Genomic DNA, 19,705 nt, shown 5'->3' with positions numbered 1-19,705 from the left:
ACATCTGCCATCCACCACAGAAAACAGTGATCTCTCTAAAGACATTTCAAGTAGTAGAAATGGTATCATACTAGTCATTGGGGCTCCTAATTTATATGTTTCTTCATGGCTACCAACTATAAGCCAAGAGAGCAAGACGTGTTACTACACTCTAAATAATACTCATTACTCAGTTTCGAAAGACTTACTCATTTTTATTTAGCAAACCTATTTGGAATATTTACTAAGGTGCTATCTCACTTATTTGTTAGGACTTGCTAAGTAACAAAAATACCAAGAGCAAAGGGAGATAGACACAGACAGGGAAAAGAGACAAACAGACACAGAGAAAGCTGCTAAGTAACAATTTGATGGGTATAGAAGCAATTGAGAGCTTCTTACATGTGTAAATTTCTGGACCCATCACCCAAAGGTTCTGAGTCCATGCAACTGTAGTGAAGCACTTAAATCAGTGTTTTTAATAAGTGATCCAGTATATTCAGTTACAGGTGGTCCCTGACCACACTGAGAATCATAGCCTAAGACAATAACAGAATGTGGAGGTCAAGAATAAAAAAACGTAAGCGAAAATCAAGCAAACTGAGGTAATACTTTAATTAACCAAGTATCAGACCTCAGTGGGATAGGCCCAAGTCTTGCCAGCTGATAGCAACATAGACCAGCAGGTTATTTCCCTCATGTTTGCAAAATAGTCTATTTTGTAAGCCACAGGAGAAAGCTCCATTTTCCAGAAAGACAAATCAGAATGGCTGCAAGGAGCATGCTAACTGGAGTTGTCATGGCAACTGTAATCCCTGTGAATGGAACTAGGAAAACTACATTTAAGAAAGAGGATGTGAAGAACCTGGATTGAGGAGCATGCCATGCAATTTTTAAAGGACTGCTGTACCTGTATTAAATCACATTATATCCCAAGTAGAAGAAATCAAAAGAAAGAGGATGGATTCCTTCTAAAAATGGAAAAGGATTGGTGCACAGCTGACTCATGAAGCATTATTTGCCCCTTTGAGCATTTCCAATTTGCTTTCAATAGTTCTAATATTGGAGACTCCATGAACTGCTAAATTCATTGATTGAAACCATCCTCAAACACAACATTGAAATACAAGAGTGATTAAGACAACTCTAGAAAATAACCACCAAAAACTTTTATTTAATTAAAAATACACATTGTTGCATTTTCATGGAAAATATTGAGATAAGAAAACACCAACAGTGTTGGTTTTCAGAAACCTTCATGCACCCTTCTGCTATCTGCTGCTTTCTTCTAGCTGTGACATTAACTATGTGTTTAGGAATTGGGCCCATGGAACTGGAGCTTGCTAGAAAGTTCTACCTACATGTCTCCTGGAGTGAGCCAGTTTCTTGACAACAGTAAGAAAATGTTTCTTGTTAACACAGACACCACCAGCTTTGGCTTCCTTGAAAATAATTGAAAGGAGCAGATATGAAAACTCAAAGCTCATGGGAACACCGATTCATTATAACAACTGAGTACTGCTACAACCTCATCCAGTTGCTAAGCCAGTTAGCAAGTATTCTACCTAATGTATTAGTGTCCTGAGCTCCCCCACAAAATTTCCCCAGAATTCATGGTGGGAAGACACTGCAATATAGTGTTTATATTCAAATCACTGCCAAATACACAAAAGCACATGTGACCTCCAAGAATAATACTATTTAAAAAACAGTGCATGGTGGCCCACACGTAATATTAGCTACTCAAGAGGGAAGTGGAGGTAGGAGGATCATGGTCTAAGGCCAGGCCAGGCAAAATCACAAGACCCTATCCAAAAAAACAAACTAAAAGCAAAGCGACTGAGTGGCATGGCTCAATTCCCAGTACTACCAAAAAAAATAATAATAACATATATTGGTACAATACAACTTTTGGAATCACTGACTAAAACACAGCCATGTGAATAGTTTTTAAATCTTCAGGTAATCATATATTTGCTAAAAATGTGAAATAACAAAATATTTAAAAAATGTAAAATGTGAAAAACATAAAATGTAAAAAACATAAAATAAAAAGAGTTGCATAAAAATTTAAAAGATTATTTTAGCTATAAACATCTCACACATAAATACAAGATGTGTACAATCCAGTCCTTTCCCTACTCTCTTTTTTTTTTCCCCTTTGGGCTGTTGTCATTCCTAACTTATTTTCTTAACCTCACATCATAATGCTGCATCCTCATGTTGCTCCCATATGATGCTTTTACTAAAGTTGGATCTGATGTGACAGGAATATTCCAGCTTTGCTTTTTTTCTGGTCCTTTGCTTTAAATTGTAGCATGCTTAATTTGAGTTCTGCATCCAGTATTATATTAAAGAGAAGCAACTTCCCCCCAAAATACACAAACAAATAAAATAGCTGGATAACACAAAGTTAGATTGCCTCAATTCTTAGAAATTTAAATATGGTATTTCTTCTTTGCAATGGTCTCTCAACTGATGGGAATAAAATAAGGCTGAAATTGCTTTTCACATTCTGGCTCTGTTGGGGGCATTTTCACATAAACCCCTGTTGTCAGAGGGCTTCTTTTCTTTAGCTGCCAAACACAAGAAGAAATAGTAATTATTATTGGAGAATACAGAATCTACTCTAGCTATAATAGAGCTCAGCAAATATTGGGTCCCTATCCTGTTGAAAATGAATGTTCCCAACATACAGAATCACAAACCCCAGGAGATTTTCTTGATTCAGCTACTAAAATTCATTTTAGATAACTAATTCTGTAATTTGGATATAAAATAGCAACCACTTTCCCCAACTGGAAGATAGGAGAAAGAGACTTTGAGAAAACTTCACAAAGAACACCTACAAAGCCTAGAATAATTGACTGGATCTTATCTATGGGAAAACAAGTTTAATAAGATAATGAGCCTTAGTTACCCTATTTGAGAGCTCTATTTCTTATCTTGACTTCTCGTATGCTTTTCATTTATGTTTCTCTGTCTGCATTAGTTCCCAGATTTTATAACCTCAGAAAATTGAGGTCCAGTTTGCTAGTCTGTGTGGTGGTTCAGAGAAAAGGAGATAGGCCAACCCAACAGCAACAGAACATCACACTAGGTTGAACAAAGGCTCTTTGAAAACTGTGTCTTTGTGTGTGGAGGGAGGAGGGAGACAGAAGGAGGAAAGGGGAAGTAGGAAGAGGACAGGGGAAGAGAAGAGAAAAGGGAGAAGAAAGAAGGGAGGATGGGTTTACGGTGGCAAAGATAGCCTTAGGCAGAGCTGACTGAAAAAGCACTGCTATAATGAAATCCTGACAAGAGATCTGATTCTGTACCTCTGTTTTCACCACCAAGAACTGTCATAAATAAAAACCGGGATTTTCATTTATTTGGCTTGGGGAGATCAAGACATCTCAGTTAAGAAGACTGGATAATAGGGACAGTTATTATGTGGACAGATACAGCTTGGACAAGGAAGGCACAAGGGTGGCACCAAATGATAGTTTACAGGTGAATTAGAGGGACATTTAGGAGAATAAAATTCCATCCAGGTGGTCCTTGCTAGTAGCATTTGGCCCAGCCTAATCTCGTGCTTCAGGTTTATTAACTTAAGTACCATTGTCATGAAGGCAAACAGCAAAACAGCTGCCACATGTTGTTCAAACCGTTACTCAAACTGAAACCATGCTCAGAAGCACACAAACATTCAATGTCAAACACACTCACATACAATATCAGTCATCCTGAAACCTCAAAGGCTAGTGCTTAGGGTTCTAGTGTGCTCTTAGCCACCATCCTTCTTCCCCTTCAATTATTGCTTCATCTCAAGAAAATTAAACTAGTCCGTTGATACTCCTAAAGGCATCCCTATCAAACATGGAGCATTGTCAGCCCCACACTCACCATTTTGCTCAAAGAAACAGCTGTGATGAGGAAGCTGTAAAAGAACAACCCCGAACTAACTGCTGCCAGGATCCAAAGGAGGAAATCAGAATCTGGGCACGGTTCTGGATCTGCGACAGGGAACAAAGCAGAGCCTCCTGAGATAGTTTTCAACTTTCGACTGCTTTCCCCATTTGGTGAAAAATGAAGTTAGAGCTTCTGTGCCTTTCTGTCCAGCCCTAAACTGTATTGGTAACCAATAGCTAAACCTACCTATTTGATACAACTTCCCCAGAATGTTGTATCAAAGGCACAAGGCCAAACTTCCTCATGGTTATCACCGAGCCAAGTGCCCCAACCTGTCAGAAGAAAACAACATCTTCCCTAACTCATTTTATTTTACAGTCAGAAGGCTGCTTGGGTCACCACCCATTAAACAAAGCTGCCATGCAGTAGGGAACTCTTAGGGAGACTTTCCATAGTCCTAATTATCAGTCACCTGAGGGAACAAAACTATTTCCATTTAAAGAAGACAGTAAGGCAACAGGTGTCGACGTAATAAAACAACTACTCACCGATGACATAGATCTGAGTCCCGTTGCCCACACCCACGTAGTATGGTGGCGGGTACATGAGCTCCACCTTGCAGATGTAGAGCCCCATGTCTGCAGCCCTCAGCCCTTGGATGGTGAGATTCACTTTGTTTCCAATGGAGGTGCCAGTGCAGGTGGGGTCATCTAGGAAGGTCAACTCATTACCCACCATGTACGTCGTGGCACAGACCTCAGTGGTCTGGCTGTTGGTCTGCCGCAACACTGTTACTCGGACCTCAGCAGCATTGGGTGAAGATGCAAACTCACACACAAAGTTGGCAACACCCTGGTTGCTGGCTAGCACCACTGCAGGTTGGGCCACATGCATGGCTGACATAGAAAAACCAAAGAGTATTCAGTGAACTTGTGTTCATCTGTGGCCAGACCCAGGCAATGCATCAGGCTGGGAAGGCTTATCTTTGACAAGCCCCCTTCAGCTTTGTCTCCTGGCCCTCAGCTTCCTCCTAAAAACCCCATCACCCTCCCTCATCCCTTCCCTTCCCACCCACCTGACATCCACTCCATCTCTCAGCTGTCTGCCAACTACTCTTCATGAGGATGTTTCTTTACCAGAAAATAGTTTCTTAAAGACAGTTGGTTATGACAGGGAGAACATCAATGTGACCAACAAAAGATCTGACTTTGTCATGAAATATGTCACTTTGGTAAGTCATGCCTCTCCTTCATTTTTTCTAACATATAATAAGGGGGGGTCACATGATAACACAGAGCCTACCAACTCTGATATTCTGAGGTTATAATAGAGCTCTATTGATCGGGAGCTATAATGAGTAGAAGGGGAAGTTCTAGAGATTGAGATGCAAAACACTGCCCAGATTCTCAAAGCATACCTCAAAAATTCATGCCTACATATCTAATCATACCTGTGTCACCCAGCAGCACCAGAGCCTTGGCTCACTGCACTGGCCACCCTTCCCTGACATGATTGTTGTACAGTGGTATATGCTGCTGGATGAGAAAGCCACAGAGCCAAGGGCACCAGGTTATTTCCTCTCTGGGTTGAGGCAACCCTGCTGTCAACTTTTATGGGCTTCCCCTGCCACCACCACCACTTGCCCTCTCTCTCCTTCCCTTGAACACTCTCATACTCCTTTGTTCTTCCTTCCCCTCTGGCTTCTACAAAATAAAGGAATCCATCTCTCCATTCATAAAGGCTTGCACTATGTGACTTTATAAGCAGGCACAGTAGCACACAATTGCAAACCTAGCACTCAGGCGGTGGATGCAGTAGGATCAGGAGTTCTAGGCCACCCAGGCTAAAGAGCCATTTCAAAGCCAACATGAGACAAATAGCAAGACCATGCCTCAAAAAAATGGTGGCTTGTGTCATATTATATATTTTTTTAATTTACAGACCATTACCTGTCCAATATTACAAGTGGCACCCAAAACTTACATTGAACAGTATCATTCATCTGCTCAAACCTTTTGATGGTTTACTAACATTGATTGCAAAAGCAACAAAATAAATAGCATTCAATGTCTTCTGTGATCCAATCCCAGTCTATAACTCCAGGCTGAGTTTCCATGACATAAATCACCCTATATTAAAGACACTAGTCCCTTCCTCCAAGCACCTGTACTGCACAACATCTGTCCTTAGAAGAGAGAACAATATGGTAGCTGTCAATACCATAGTTAGTCCAGCAGCCTGGCTGGCAAGACTGTAGTGTCCTTTCCAACCTTCATCTCTACTTATCACAGATGCCCTCTGAGCATCCTTTGCTCTGTGGCAGCTCCATTACAGTGTCTCAACAAGTTCTTCCTTTTATTAGTTTTTGTGAGCTGATTAGACTCATCCCCTCCTCTTGCCTCTGGCTCATAAACTCTGGGAACAGTATTTATATCTGCTCAAATAAGCACTCAGTAATTTGTATTGTATTGATTCTAAGTCTAAGGAAGGCTGAATTTCCTGCCCTACCCCCCGGTGAGATCTCAATTATCACCACAAAATCTGATCACACTCATTTTTCTATTGTCCTCCATAGGAAGATCCCAGTTACAGGTTGAGAAAAATTTCCTAAGAAGGAAAGGGTATCAACCTTTATAGGTTTGAAATATGGAAAATAAGAAAATAAATGTGAATGTTTGCTCTCCATAAAAATTAAATCATCAAATCTCTTTTGTGCGCTAAATTCATACAACTACATACTTTCTTAAACAAGAAGGTCTAGAGAGAGAAAGTGATGGGTCAATGGAAGTTCTCATTATTTTAAGCCAAGTAATAAGCCCAGTGTTAATCTTTAAAGAGCTTTATTTCATCTGAAAATTGAGGGTCTGCATCTGAAATTCACAGGCAGAAATTAAGTATCTTATGCCAGACAGACTGATTCCTTTCTTTGTTCCTTCCTTCCTTCCTTCCTTCAATTTCAACTATTTCATTTTTTAAAAAATTAACTAACTACTTTATAGTATTTATTAATAGACTATAAAATAATGAATTGAATAAGGAAGGTCCTCTTCCCATGATTTGCTTACATTTTAAACTTAGTTTATAAAACTAATGAATTAGAGAACCATAAAATTTAAATTACATAGGAAAAAAAAATTCTCCATGATTTGCTTGCTCAAGTCAGGTTTTTAAAGAGAGAAATCTTAGCTTACTCTGATAATAAGCTCAAATGTATTCAGAACTGTAGATGTCGTTTCTCTCTTAAATCACTTGACTTTCAGCATTTTCTACCAACATTATAAAAGTGTCTGATGTTGCCCAGGTCTTGTAAACCGACTCACATGTTCATGAAGGCACAACTAAAAACCAGGGACTGTGCTATATGAATTATATCTCTGCTGATTTGCTATTGCCTGCTGTCCCCTACTGTCTTAGAATTCAGAGCCATCTAAGTCAGGATTCTTGGAGCTTTAGCTTTCACTTCTGACTTTTATAAATCACTGCCCTTGACTGTTAAAAGAAATGAAACCCAGGTGGGAGAACACCTCCTCCACCTTCATGTTCCAGAAGTCTCCACTCACCTTCGGAGAAGACAGGGATGAAGAGAAGAGAAAACAGGGCAGTGCAGAGCCAGGTCCTGAAAGCCGGCTCCAGTAGAGCCTTGTGCCCCCGAACTCCAAAGCAAGCCATGGCGTTATGGGAGCCGGGCTCAGGTCTTTAGGAAGCAGAGTGAAACCTTTCAGGATCCCGAAGCTTTGAAATGTGTTTGAACCCACACAGATTCAAGGACTTTATATAGACACCTTTGATCAGACAGGTATGCACGACACGTGCACACACAGAGGGCACCTGAATAGACGGCCTTTCTGTTTTGATTTTACGAGAAAGGAAGCCGTGGGTTTAGCTGTTACGTCGAAAAGGCAACCTCAAACACTCAAAGTAAAACTGCTCAAAACAAGCCAATCCATCGATGGAAAATATACTCAACTTGAAACTGAAGCCTCGCATTCATGTTGAGAATCTGGATAGAGATGAGACCTGGAGAATGGAATTTCCTGGAGTACAGGGATCCCTTCAAGTCCCAGTTTTACCCAATTGCCTGGCTATATTTTACCACCCAGTTCATTTTATTGACATCCCCAAACTACTAAACTACCACTCCTCAGAGTCCTTTAGCTGATGGCAGAATTTGTCTATGGTCATCATTAATAAGAACTCTGTGCACTACCTGTGAGTTTCCATCCTTCTAAGGGTCCCTTGCTATGCTTCCCAAATAAATGTTTGTTTAGGACTTGGGATGTGGGTCAAATGGTAAAGTGACTGCTTGACAAGCATGAGGCCCTGAGTTCAAACCCCAGGACTGAGAATTTGTTTTGTCTAACGCCAGTTAGCATTTTGTTGAGAGAAAAATACCAAAACCATAAGAAATGAATCAAAAAAGAGGCAGGGAAAACCACCTCTGGTTTTGCAGATTGGAAAGAATTCAGATGTTCTTAAAAACCTTAACAGATAAAATAAGGTTGGAGAAGTTCAAGAAAAAAATCAACGAAATGATCCAAGAGATTAAAAAGTCCTAAAGAAGGTATATTTTTTTCTAATAGAAAAAATTTAAGAATAAAATTCAAAACTAGTGATAAATATAATCAGAGTTCTTAAATTTAGAAAAGCTATAGACAGGATAAATGCTCAATAAATACTATTGTTTAGAACACTAAATTATTTAGAATGTTTAAGTGTTCTACATAAATATGCATATGTAGGTAGATAGATAAATATGATTAATAGTAGATGACCTCAACACCCCTCTCTCATCAACAGATAGAGAATCCACACAAAAAAACAACAAAGATGTCTTGGAACTAAATAAAACCATTGATGAAAATGTACTTGACAGATGTGTATAGAGTATTCCATCCAAGAGCAGTGGATTTCTCATTCTTCTGAGCCGCCCACGGAACTTTCTACAAAATAGATCACATCCTAGACCATAAAGCAAGTCTTAATACAAAAAAAATTGAAATAATTTCCTGTATCCTAACAGACCATAATGGAAGAAAAGTAAATCAGTAGCAAGGAAAACCACAAAAACTATTCAAATACATGGAGAGTGAACTTTTGAATGATCAATGGGTCATTGAAGAAATTAGGAAAGAAACTTAAAGATGCCTAGACTCAAATGAAATGAAAACTTAAACTACTAGAATCTGTAGGACACAGCAAAGGCAGTTCTAAGAGTAAAGTTTATAGCCATGAGTACCTACATTAGAAAATCAGAGAGGTCTCAAAAAAACAACCTAATGATACACCTGAAGCTCTTAGAAAAACAAAAATAAGGCAAACCCAAAATCAGTAAATGGAAAGAAATAATAAAAACTAGGGCAGAAATTAATGAAATGGGGACCAAAAGATCAATGCAATAAACCAATGAAACAAAGAATTGGTTTTTTGAAGAGATAAGCAAGATTGACAGACCATTGGCCAAACTAACTAAAAGAAGGGAAAAGACCCAAATTAATAAAATTAGAGTTGAAAAGGTTGATATTACAACAGATATCAGTGAAAATCAGAAAATAATTAGGGAATATTTTGTAAAATTATATTCAAACCCACTAGGAAATCTAGTAGAAATTGATAAATTTCTATACAACCTATCAAAATTGAGCCAAAAGGACACAAACAACTTAAATAGATCTATAACAAGTAATGAAATTAAAGCAGTCAAGAGTCTCCCAACAAAGAAAAGCTCAAGGCCAGATGGATTCACTGCTGAATTCTACCAGACCTTTAAAGAAGAGCTAACACCAATGTGTCTCAAAATATTCCAAAAAATACAAAAGGAAGGAATGCTTACTAAATTCATTCTATGAAGCCAGTATTTCTCTAATACAAAAACCATGAAAGGACCCAACAAAAAAAGAGACCAATTTCCTTGATGAACATAAATGCAAAAATTCTCAAAAGAATACTTGCAAACCAAATTGAACAAACAGCACATTAAAATGATCACACACTATGGTCAACTTGGTTTCATTCCACACATAGATGTTTCAACATAGGCAAGACAATAAACATAATACAGCACATAAACAGAATCAAGTACAAAAATCATGTGATCATCTCAATAGATGCAGAAAAAGCCTTTGACAAAATTCAACATCCTTTCCTGATTAAAAAAAAGTATCTGAATAAACTATTAGAAGAATGTACCTCAACAAAATAAAGACTATACATGACAAACCTATAGCTAATATCACACTAAATGGAGAAAAACTGAAATCAAGTCCTCAAAAGTCAGGAATGAGACAAGAGTCGCCATTCTTCCCACTGTCATTCAATGTAACACTTGAATTCTTAGCAATAGCAACAAGACAATAAAAAGAAATAAAAGGGATAGCTACAGATAGCAAAGAAAGAAGCCAAATTATTCCTATTTGCAGATGATATGATCCTATCCCTAAAAGATCCTAAAAACACCACAAAAACATTCTTAGATTTCACACTTTCAGTAAAGTAGCAGGTTACAAAATCAATATACAAAGATCAGTAGTTTTTCTAAAAACTAACAATGAGCAGGCTGAGAAAGAAATCAGAAAAACAATACCATTCACAATAGCCTCAAAAAATACCTAGGAATAAATTTAACTGAGAATGTAAAAGACTTCTACAATGAAAACTATAAATCACCAATAGTTGAAGAAGACACTAGAAGATGGAAAGACCTCCCATGTTCATATATTGGCAGAATCAATATCGTGAAAATGGCTATCCTACCAAAAGCAATCTACAAATCCAATGCAATCCCCACCAAAATTCCAATGATGTTTGTCACAGAAATTGAAAAACAATCCTAAAATTCATAGGGAAGCCCAAAAGACCCCTGTAGAACCATAGCAATCCTGAGCACAAAGAGAATGCTAGAAGTATCACAATACCTGACTTCAAATTATACTACATCCTCACGGAAACAGCATGGTACTAGCACAAAAACAGACAAGTAGATCAATGGAATAGAAGACTCAAAAATAAGCCTAAAAAGGTGCCAAAACACATGCATTGGAGAAATGATAGCCTCTTCAACAAATGGTATAGGAAAAAATGGATTTCCACATGTAGAAGACTGAAACTGGATCCCTGTCTCTTGCCCTGTACTAAAATTTATTTAAAATGAATAAAAGACCTCAATGTAAGACCTAAGGCTTTGACCTACTATGGAAAAACACTGGAAGATCTAGGCAGAGACAACAAATTCTTGAATAGTACTCCAATAGCTCAGAAAATAAAAGCAAAGATTGACAAATGGGATTGAATCAAACCAAGAAGCTTTTGCACAACAAAGGAAACAATCACTGGAATGAAGAGACAGCCCACAGAATGGGAGAAAATCTTTGCCAGCTACTTATCTGACAAGAAACCAATAAACAGAATATATAAAGATCTCAAAAAAAAAAAAATCCTAAAGGAACTAATAATCCACTTAATAGTCAAATGAATTGAACAGACAGTTCTTGAAAGGAGGAGTCCAAAAAGACAGCAAACATGAAGAAATGTTAAACATCCCTAGCCATAAAGGAAATGAAAATCAAAACAACCTTGAGATTTCATCTTATCTCACTCAGAATGGCAATCATCAAATAATAACAAATGCTGGTAGAGATGTAGGGAGAGGAAGGAACCCTTATACACTGTTGGTGGAATGTAAATTAGTGCGGCTACTATGGAAATTACAATGGAGGCTTCTCAAAAACTTAAAAATAGAACAACTATATGATCTGGCAATACCAGATATCCTAAGGCATGTAAGTCAGCATACAGTCAAGATACCTGCACATTCATGCTTATTGCAGCACTAGTCACAATAGCTAAGCTATGAAATCAACCTAGGTGCCAATCAACAGGTAAATGTGGTATAAACACACAATGCAATATTATTCAGCCATGGAGAAAAATGAAATTATGAAATGAAAAATGACAGGGGGGTATCTAAGTACATTATCTCTGTGTATGATGGCATAATGAAACCCACTTTAAAAACTGTTAAATATAAGGGTAGATGGGGAAAAGAAAGGGAATTAATCTGATCAAAGTACAATTTATACATTATGGAAATACTACAGTGAAACCTCTTTGTACCACTAATATACACTAATCAAAAGTAATATAAAGGAAAAACTGAAGTCATATTATTTAGAATATGTATCATTTAGAACATTTTAGTATTCCATATCAATATACATTCAATATTTAGAATGCTAAATATATTAAATGTTTATCATTTAGAATACTAAGCATTAAGAATCCCTTCCTTAAACCTGGGGAGTTTTGCATACATCCATGATGAAAGAACATGTGACATGCAGGAGTTGTGTGCTATTAGGGCTAGATGATGACATGAACATAGTTAATATTTAAGGGGTTCCTGGAAGTCTGGCATGCGAATAAACCCTTGCAACATGGAATACAGTGTTTGTGCCTGCCTCAGTCTTTCCATGTTGTCCTCCTGTCCACTCATCTCTGCAAATACTATAGAATATGCTTTTCCTTTTAGCGTTTCCTCACATGCCTGCCTTCCTCTTCTTGTCATTTCTCCAATATGCTTCTTACAGGTCTTGCTACTTTAACCTAAGATCCCTACTACCTTTTTTTCTCTCATTGTCTCACTTTCTCTTCCTGTTCATCCTCCAGGATTTAGCTAAGCTGTCACCTCCTCCAGGAAGCCTCTCATGACCCACCTCTTTTCTGTGGTTCCCCAGTAACTTATAGAAGACTTCAAATCTCAGATCAAATGCCAATAAGCAATGACAACCTTTTGGACACTTATTGAGGTCCCAGACTGGGGAGCGAAGATTTAAAAACTGCAAATATATGACCCTACCCTCAGGAGGAGCCCACAGCAGTGGCAGGGCTGACAACTCCAACCATGGTCATGGTAGAGTGAGATAAATGTTAGAATTAAAGTCGTGCATAAACAGTAGAGAGGCAGAAGTTACCAGTTCTACCTATGGACTTCAAAAAGGGCTTATCAGCAGAAGGAAAACCTGAGCTTGTCTATTGAGGACAAGGGAAAAGGATGGGTATTCAGACAAAAAGGACAAGGCTAGTCAGTGGAGGCTGATACTCTTAGCAGTGAGGGCCAGTGAAACCCAAAGATCAAATTGGCACAACTGAATTCACGTTTTAGGGAAATTCCTCCTTGCACAAAAGGATAGGAAGGATATGTTTAAGAAGAAGTAAGATATAACCAGGAAGACTGTTGCAATATTCCAGGCACCAATGGTTGAAATTTTTCCTATAAAAGGCCAGACCATAAATATATTATGATTTGTAGACTGTATGCTCTTTGTTGCCACTCCTCAATTCTTCAAGTTTAGAGTGAAAGCAGCCATAGATCATATTTAACAAATGGACATGGCTGCTTTCTAATAAAACTTTATTTGCAAAAAGAGATGGAGGATTAATTTGGACTGCGGGTCGTGGGTTTTTCACCCCTGATCTAACTAAAGTAATGACAGCTATGGAGACCAGGCTCATAAGAGACTAATATACAACTAATGAGTAGAGGGAGGAGCTTACAATGGCACTAGACATACAGCTTCAAACCCCAGGAATTGTTCAAATGCTTGCCAAGTTTTATCTCATTTAAGTCTCATAACAGCCATAAAAGATGGGCATTATTATTTTTCCCATTTTATAAAGGAGGAAAACAAGGCATTGAAAATTAAGGTGATGTATCTGTTCCCCATGAAGTAGATGATAAAGCCAAGATTTAAAGCCCATGGTACCTTTAATCACACACTAGATCTGAGGCTGTGAAGTCAAAGAATGCCAGACTTGAATCCAAACATGAAGACTTTCCAGCTGTTGTCTTGAACGTCCAGTGTCCTCAGATAAAGTGTCTACTTCTCAAGGCTATTCCAAGGATTAAATGAGATAATGCATGTCACATGTTTAAAAGGCCTCTTGTGAGGACTGGCCACTTTTACTATGGGATCGCTGAAAAGATGGAGGTGCAATTTACAGGGATAAAGAACTTAGGAAGAGCAGGTCATGAAATGAAAGTGATGACTTCCATTTGTCTACAATGAATTGAGGATATCTATAGAGAGACCAGAAAGCAGTTGCTAGAACCTGGAGAAAAAATATGATCTAAAGACACTAGCTTAGGCAACCATGAAGACACTGGTGAAAACTTTATAGGCCAAAGCATGAAATGAGCATTTTATAAACTTTCTTAAATTAGTAAATAAATGAATAAAAACAGTTTAACATGAGAAGAGGGTTGTAGTAGGAACTTTCAAAACAAAGTCTTACCAGATTTCCTTATTATATTTTTATGAAACTATTTCTGTCATAGTAAGAAAATTCAATGGTTATTAAAAAAAAAACACTGGGTGAAAGAATGTTGATAAAAAAGACATACTAATATATATTACCCATAGACTACTTGGTAACTACAAATGCAAAAAGATAACTGATAAATCTAGCAGATACTGCCTTAACCAAGTGATCCAATTAAAAATCACTCATGAGGGAACATTCTAACATCATATTCCTTCAGATACAATGCACTGAGAAGGACACAAAGCTTCTGTAGCATTGCCAAAACTGCTTAAAACTGAATCTAATAAGAAGTAATCAGAAAAATCCATATTCCATAGAACTGCTAGCCTGGAAATACATTTCTTCAAAAACTGTCACTATTATGAAAGATTATAAAAGGAAAAGCCTGGAAAGTCAGTCAAGATTGAAAAAAAATAAGAAGACATGATGGCAATTCAGTGTCTAATCCTTAATTGTGCCCATCATTGAAACACTTGGAGAAATCGGAGAATTAAATATATTCAATATCAGTACTGTCTTAATATTACCTTTCTGGAGTCTGGTCATGGTATTATATAGAGAAACATCTTAGTTTTTAGAAGATGCTTAAGTATTCAAGGTTTAAGTCTTAGGATGATAGTAAATAACTCAAAAATGGTTCAGCAAAACTATGTGTGTATGGATTGGTAGTGAGAGAAAAAGAATAATGCAACAGTGACAAAATGTTAACAATTGGTGAATGTAGATGAAGAATATATATGTGTGATCATGGTGCTACTCTTTAAAAATTCTTTGTAATTTTGAAGTTTTACAAAATAAGAGTTGGAAGTAAAACATTTAAGATCAACTATTAATACAGTAAGCAATATACCACTAATAAACAAACTGAAATTTAGACAGGGCAAGTGACTTGCTCATCATTCCTCCCTGTCTCCTTTCATCAGAACCCCATGCTTCACCTGGGAGACAGGCTCCTGAGGACAACGCATGGGTTCCCTAGCAGGTTGGCTTCTGGGGGTCAGGGGTAGTCAACAGGAGGCAGCAGAGGAAGATCAGAAAGCACAAGAATAGAATTAGGGTATTTTTCCCTGCTCTCTTCCAGATCCGGTAGTTACACTACCTCACCACAAGTACAATTCTCATCAGGTGACCCTGTTCCTGTTCTATGATGCTTACTCTCACTGGTGTTTCCTCCCCGGTCCTTTCAATCCTAAGGGTGTTGTCAGCTTCCATTGTTGCTAGCGTCTAGTACATTATACCCTTTTCCTCCATGATATCTTTCAAAGTAGTCCTTTCATTGAGTCTTTTATTCTAACCACCTGTTTCCTGCCAAAACCTTGAGTACCCAGACTTATACCTGGCAAGAGGCAAAAACTGGATTTAAATCTTTGTCTTCTCATTCCTGTTCAGTACCTATTTTCCTATTATTTTATGTACAATAACATAATATTTCATAAGTCTTCTGTTTATTGTAGTAACTCATGTAATTCTGTCTTCCCTACTACAAATTCTATTTGCAGGTCACTTGCGCCTACATCATATACATTACACCTAACCCAGGCCTCCTTTGTACATAGCAGGTGATGGAGAATTTCTGTATTCCAATTTATCTCACAAGCGTTTTTATTTCTTTTGCATCTTATTTCCAACACTGGGGAAAGTACTAATAATTAAAGGGACAATCAGAAAACTGATAAGCACCAAAGAACCCACCACAGTTGTCAAAAGTATGTTTGGAGTCAGACAAACATGGTTTCAAGTCTTGTCTCCACTTCTTAGATGCTTGGTTGTAAATGACGCTTTAAAATTTCCCTGACCCTCATCTTCCTCGCCTGTAAAATATATGTAATTATAGCCATCTTATTATAGGGTTATTGCGATGATTCAATGAGCCTCTTCCAAGACACCAGTGAACGCCATGCCCAAAATGTAGTCTGTGTATTAAACACAGAGTTACAGATTGTATAACTACAAACCCTTTTCTCATTATTATCTCTAGTGAATGGGTGGTATGTTAGATGAAAATCAGATTCTATTCACATATTTAATTTCTGCCCCTATCAGTCTCTCCATCAGTATCTGAAACCAAATAGCTTATTTTTTTTACTTGACTGAATCCAAAAACTCACTAGACACAATCTGGTAGCTGGGTATTGGGAGCTCTCACACTACATTGTCCAGTGGCTGGGTAATCAAATATCTGAGGGTATCTCATCCTTAGATATTTCAGATTACAAAGGGGAAAGTCAATTTTGCTATTTACTTTGATCACTCCATTTTTTAAAAAAGTTGATGGTAGATGGTAAAGGAAATGAAAATAATTAGCTAAAATTAGGACTTGGGGATTCACTGTGATTTCATTTACTCACTGCCTTTCTATATCCTAATAGCATGAGCAAACCCCAGATTGGTTTTTTAGTATTCTTGGTGGTTACTGCATTTGAAAGATCGCTCAAGATTTGCATAATTCACAGAGGTGCCCACAGTGAAGTATCTTTCAGAATTCCAGATAAGGTGAGTTTAGGTAGAATAACTGGGTAGTTTCATATGATCATGAAATTCCTCGCTTTTTGAAGCTCATCCTGAGCTTAATTCAACTTTTCAGATCTTTTGAAACTTTTCTTATTGTTGCTCTAAAACTCCTCTTATTACCTCTCCCCAACTAGTACACCCAAAAAACCAGCCTTTGGTTTGAAAGATTTGCACCTGGCATTAACTGTGCCACACACTGCAAAACATCCTTTGCTTGATGGTTTCAGATGTAATGGGAAGAATGAAAAGTCTAATATTTGCATAGTGTGCAGTTTCAGGACATCCCATTACGTTGAGCCTGTAATCATGCCTAATTAAGGTTATATACTCTGTGTTTTTGTTCAAATTAGCTCATCACAGTACAGATCCTTTCAAAATCAACTTCAAAGGAAAAAGAAAATCATCTACTAAAGTAAGTGATTGCTGAAGAAGAATCTATCAATCATTTCACTTTAAAAGAGAGTTAGAGAGAAAGGAAATGATATGCAAAGTGACTGGAAAGAAACGTTAGTTTCATTACCATTAAAGGGTGAAAATATGGACTGGGCAAGAACCTACTGAAATAAATGTGGTAGATTAATTTTTAGTCCCTAGGCAACTATAGTCTACGTCATAAAGTCAAGAAAACTGGATGCTTCTGTGCTGTGGACTTTGTGTATGTTCTTTAGTGGGTTTCTGCTGGCTTTTCAGTTTGCATTATACCCTGACTAGGGGAGCAGAGTTTTATTTGCTGGTCTGGATGTCAACATGAAATTCTACTTCATTTGAAGGTTAATCTTTGCTTGTCAGAGCTTTGCTTAAATAGAGTTGAAAACAAAAATCTTTGAGTGAATAAAGCATAAGTCAATTGTGGTCACAAAGCAATTTGTAAAGGCAACCTGTGTTCTAATTTCCCAGGTTCCTTACTTTATATGATTAAATCCTTTTGACTATTTTATCTCCACTTATGCATTTCTGGCTTTAGCCATTATTAACTCTGGTTATCTCTCAATCTCCCTAGTTTGTTTACACCTAAAAGTACTATAAAATTAAAGTTGTATGGTATTCTTTTTTTAACCCTGCAGTCTTCTTGCAGTACAGGTAGCCATGAATAAATTTAGGCAAGTGGCATTATCAAAAGCTAAAAGTAGATGTTTTCAAAATAGGTAACCCTATTATTTTTACAGACTGGGAAGCCAATGTTTGTAGTTGACTTGTGATAGTGCAAGCCTGTAAATCCAGTAACTCGGGAGGTGGAGATGGGAGGTTAACAATTTGAGGCCGACCCCAGACAAAAGCATGAAACCCTATATTAAAAAAAAAAATGAAAAAAGCAAAAGAACTGTGGGCGTGGCTCAAGTGGTAGAGCACTTGCCTATCAAGTGTGAGGCCCTGAGTTTAATACCCAGTACCATAAAAAAAAAAAAAATAGGTAGTTGACTTGCTTAGGGTCACATATTTTGATCTTATTCCTTCATTATCAAGGAGAAATGGAAAGAAAGGGGAGGGAAAATGGTCCCATATTTGACTTATTATTTACCCCAGATTACACCACCTATATGTTACACTCAGAATGTACTTGTGCCCATTTAGAACAATAAAAGATAAGCCAATACTATTTCCATTTTACAAAGAGGAAACTTTCCAAGTCACTAATTTTTCTTGCCTTAGTGCAAGCAGGAGGAAACCTGAGAATATAACCAAAAATTTTTCTTAATGCTAAATAAACCACCCACCAACCTCTCCCCCAAAACTGCTAGCTCTCTATAAAGAGTAGCATTGCAGGTGTTAAATATGTGATGAATCCCATTTCTTGAGATTTGTGACTGGTAGAAATAAACGTTTTCAGAATAGACAACCCTATTGTTTTTATTATTAGCCTTAAGCTCTTATTTCAGTTTCTTGGTCACACAGATAATCACTATTTTCATACTTTGAGCTGTATTATTTCAGGCCTTGTTGTGACTGCAACACTAAATGATCTCAGGCTTTGAACTCTTTCACACCTCAAGTTCATCAAGGTGTTATGTTCATGCCCTGAACAAAGAACAAGAGCATCTTTGCAGCTTTACAGAGTAAATGATAGTGGCTATGATGGTAGGAAAAGTGTGTTGGAAGATGAGGACACAGTTTGCTTCCATAGTCTGATGCAGGCATTAAATCCTAGTACTAGAACAAATGTTAATGAATTCTGCTATCTCATTATACAAATGAGGAAACAAAGGCCCAGAGAGATGAAATGATCTACACCAAATCACACACGTAGGCTGTTGGTGGCTGAACCAAGATGAAACCCAAGGATCCGTGACTCTAGTTTACTTCTCTTCTTACTCTGCCTTTACCATCATTTAGCATCTTTCTAAGAATGTATTGAACTAACATGGTTTTGGCTCTAATTTCATGCCAGTTGGAAACTTGAAACCCCTCACCATCAAATTTTCTGATCAGTCTGATGTACTCACAAATATGAATCAGCAAATCAAATTTTAAGTTAAAAAATATATATGTTGTCATAGCATCACCAATCACAGTAACCAAAAATGGAAACATTCAAATCACACATTGACTGATGAATGGATAAATAAAATGTGATCTATCCATATAATGGAAATTATTCAGCCATAAAAAAAGGAGTAAAAATGCATGCTATGGTGTGACTGAACCTTGAAAACATTATACTGAGTGAAAGAAACTAGACACAAAAGGGTAAATAAAGCGTAATTCCGCTTACGTTAAATGCCCAAAATAGACAAGTACATAGAGACAGAAAGCAGATTATTTACCCCTGGGGCTGAAAGGAGATAATAATGAGAAATGACTGCTTGCTGGGTATGGGATTTCTTTGAGGGTGACGAAATCTTCTGAAACTAGACAGTAGTGATAGTAGCATGACTTTATGAATGTCCTAAATGCCAACAAATTGTACATTCTAAAAGGTTCAATGGCAAATTTTATGTAAATGCACTTTTCCACAAATTTAAAACGTATATGGTCATGTCGACAAACTGTCAGGGTGAGACTGCCACAC

General features: G+C 37.5%; 1 protein-coding gene across 3 annotated transcripts in view; it reads right to left on the bottom strand.

The window, feature by feature from the left end:
• Window positions 1-1,133: 1,133 nt before the first annotated feature.
• The window catches only part of Ctla4 (cytotoxic T-lymphocyte associated protein 4), a 68,578-nt gene continuing 50,006 nt past the window's right edge, over window positions 1,134-19,705 (bottom strand). The window contains exons 1-4 of one of the 3 annotated variants that reach the window (XM_020151406.2): window positions 7,431-8,322; window positions 4,419-4,766; window positions 3,865-3,974; window positions 1,134-2,555 (exon numbers count right to left, since the gene is read on the bottom strand). In XM_020151406.2, the coding sequence (XP_020006995.1) occupies window positions 2,451-2,555; window positions 3,865-3,974; window positions 4,419-4,766; window positions 7,431-7,539 (672 nt within the window). In that variant the 5' untranslated portion in view covers window positions 7,540-8,322 and the 3' untranslated portion in view covers window positions 1,134-2,450. Of the gene's footprint in view, window positions 2,556-3,864; window positions 3,975-4,418; window positions 4,767-7,430; window positions 8,323-19,705 lie in introns of those variants that run through there. The other 2 variants (XM_074071523.1, XM_074071524.1) reach the window with 2 other exon arrangements.

The sequence above is a fragment of the Castor canadensis genome, chromosome 4, assembly GCF_047511655.1.
Source record: "Castor canadensis chromosome 4, mCasCan1.hap1v2, whole genome shotgun sequence".
In the NCBI taxonomy this organism is placed as follows: Eukaryota; Metazoa; Chordata; class Mammalia; order Rodentia; family Castoridae; genus Castor; species Castor canadensis.
Note: the sequence above shows the minus strand (reverse complement) of the source record. Positions and strands in the feature narration are given on the sequence as shown.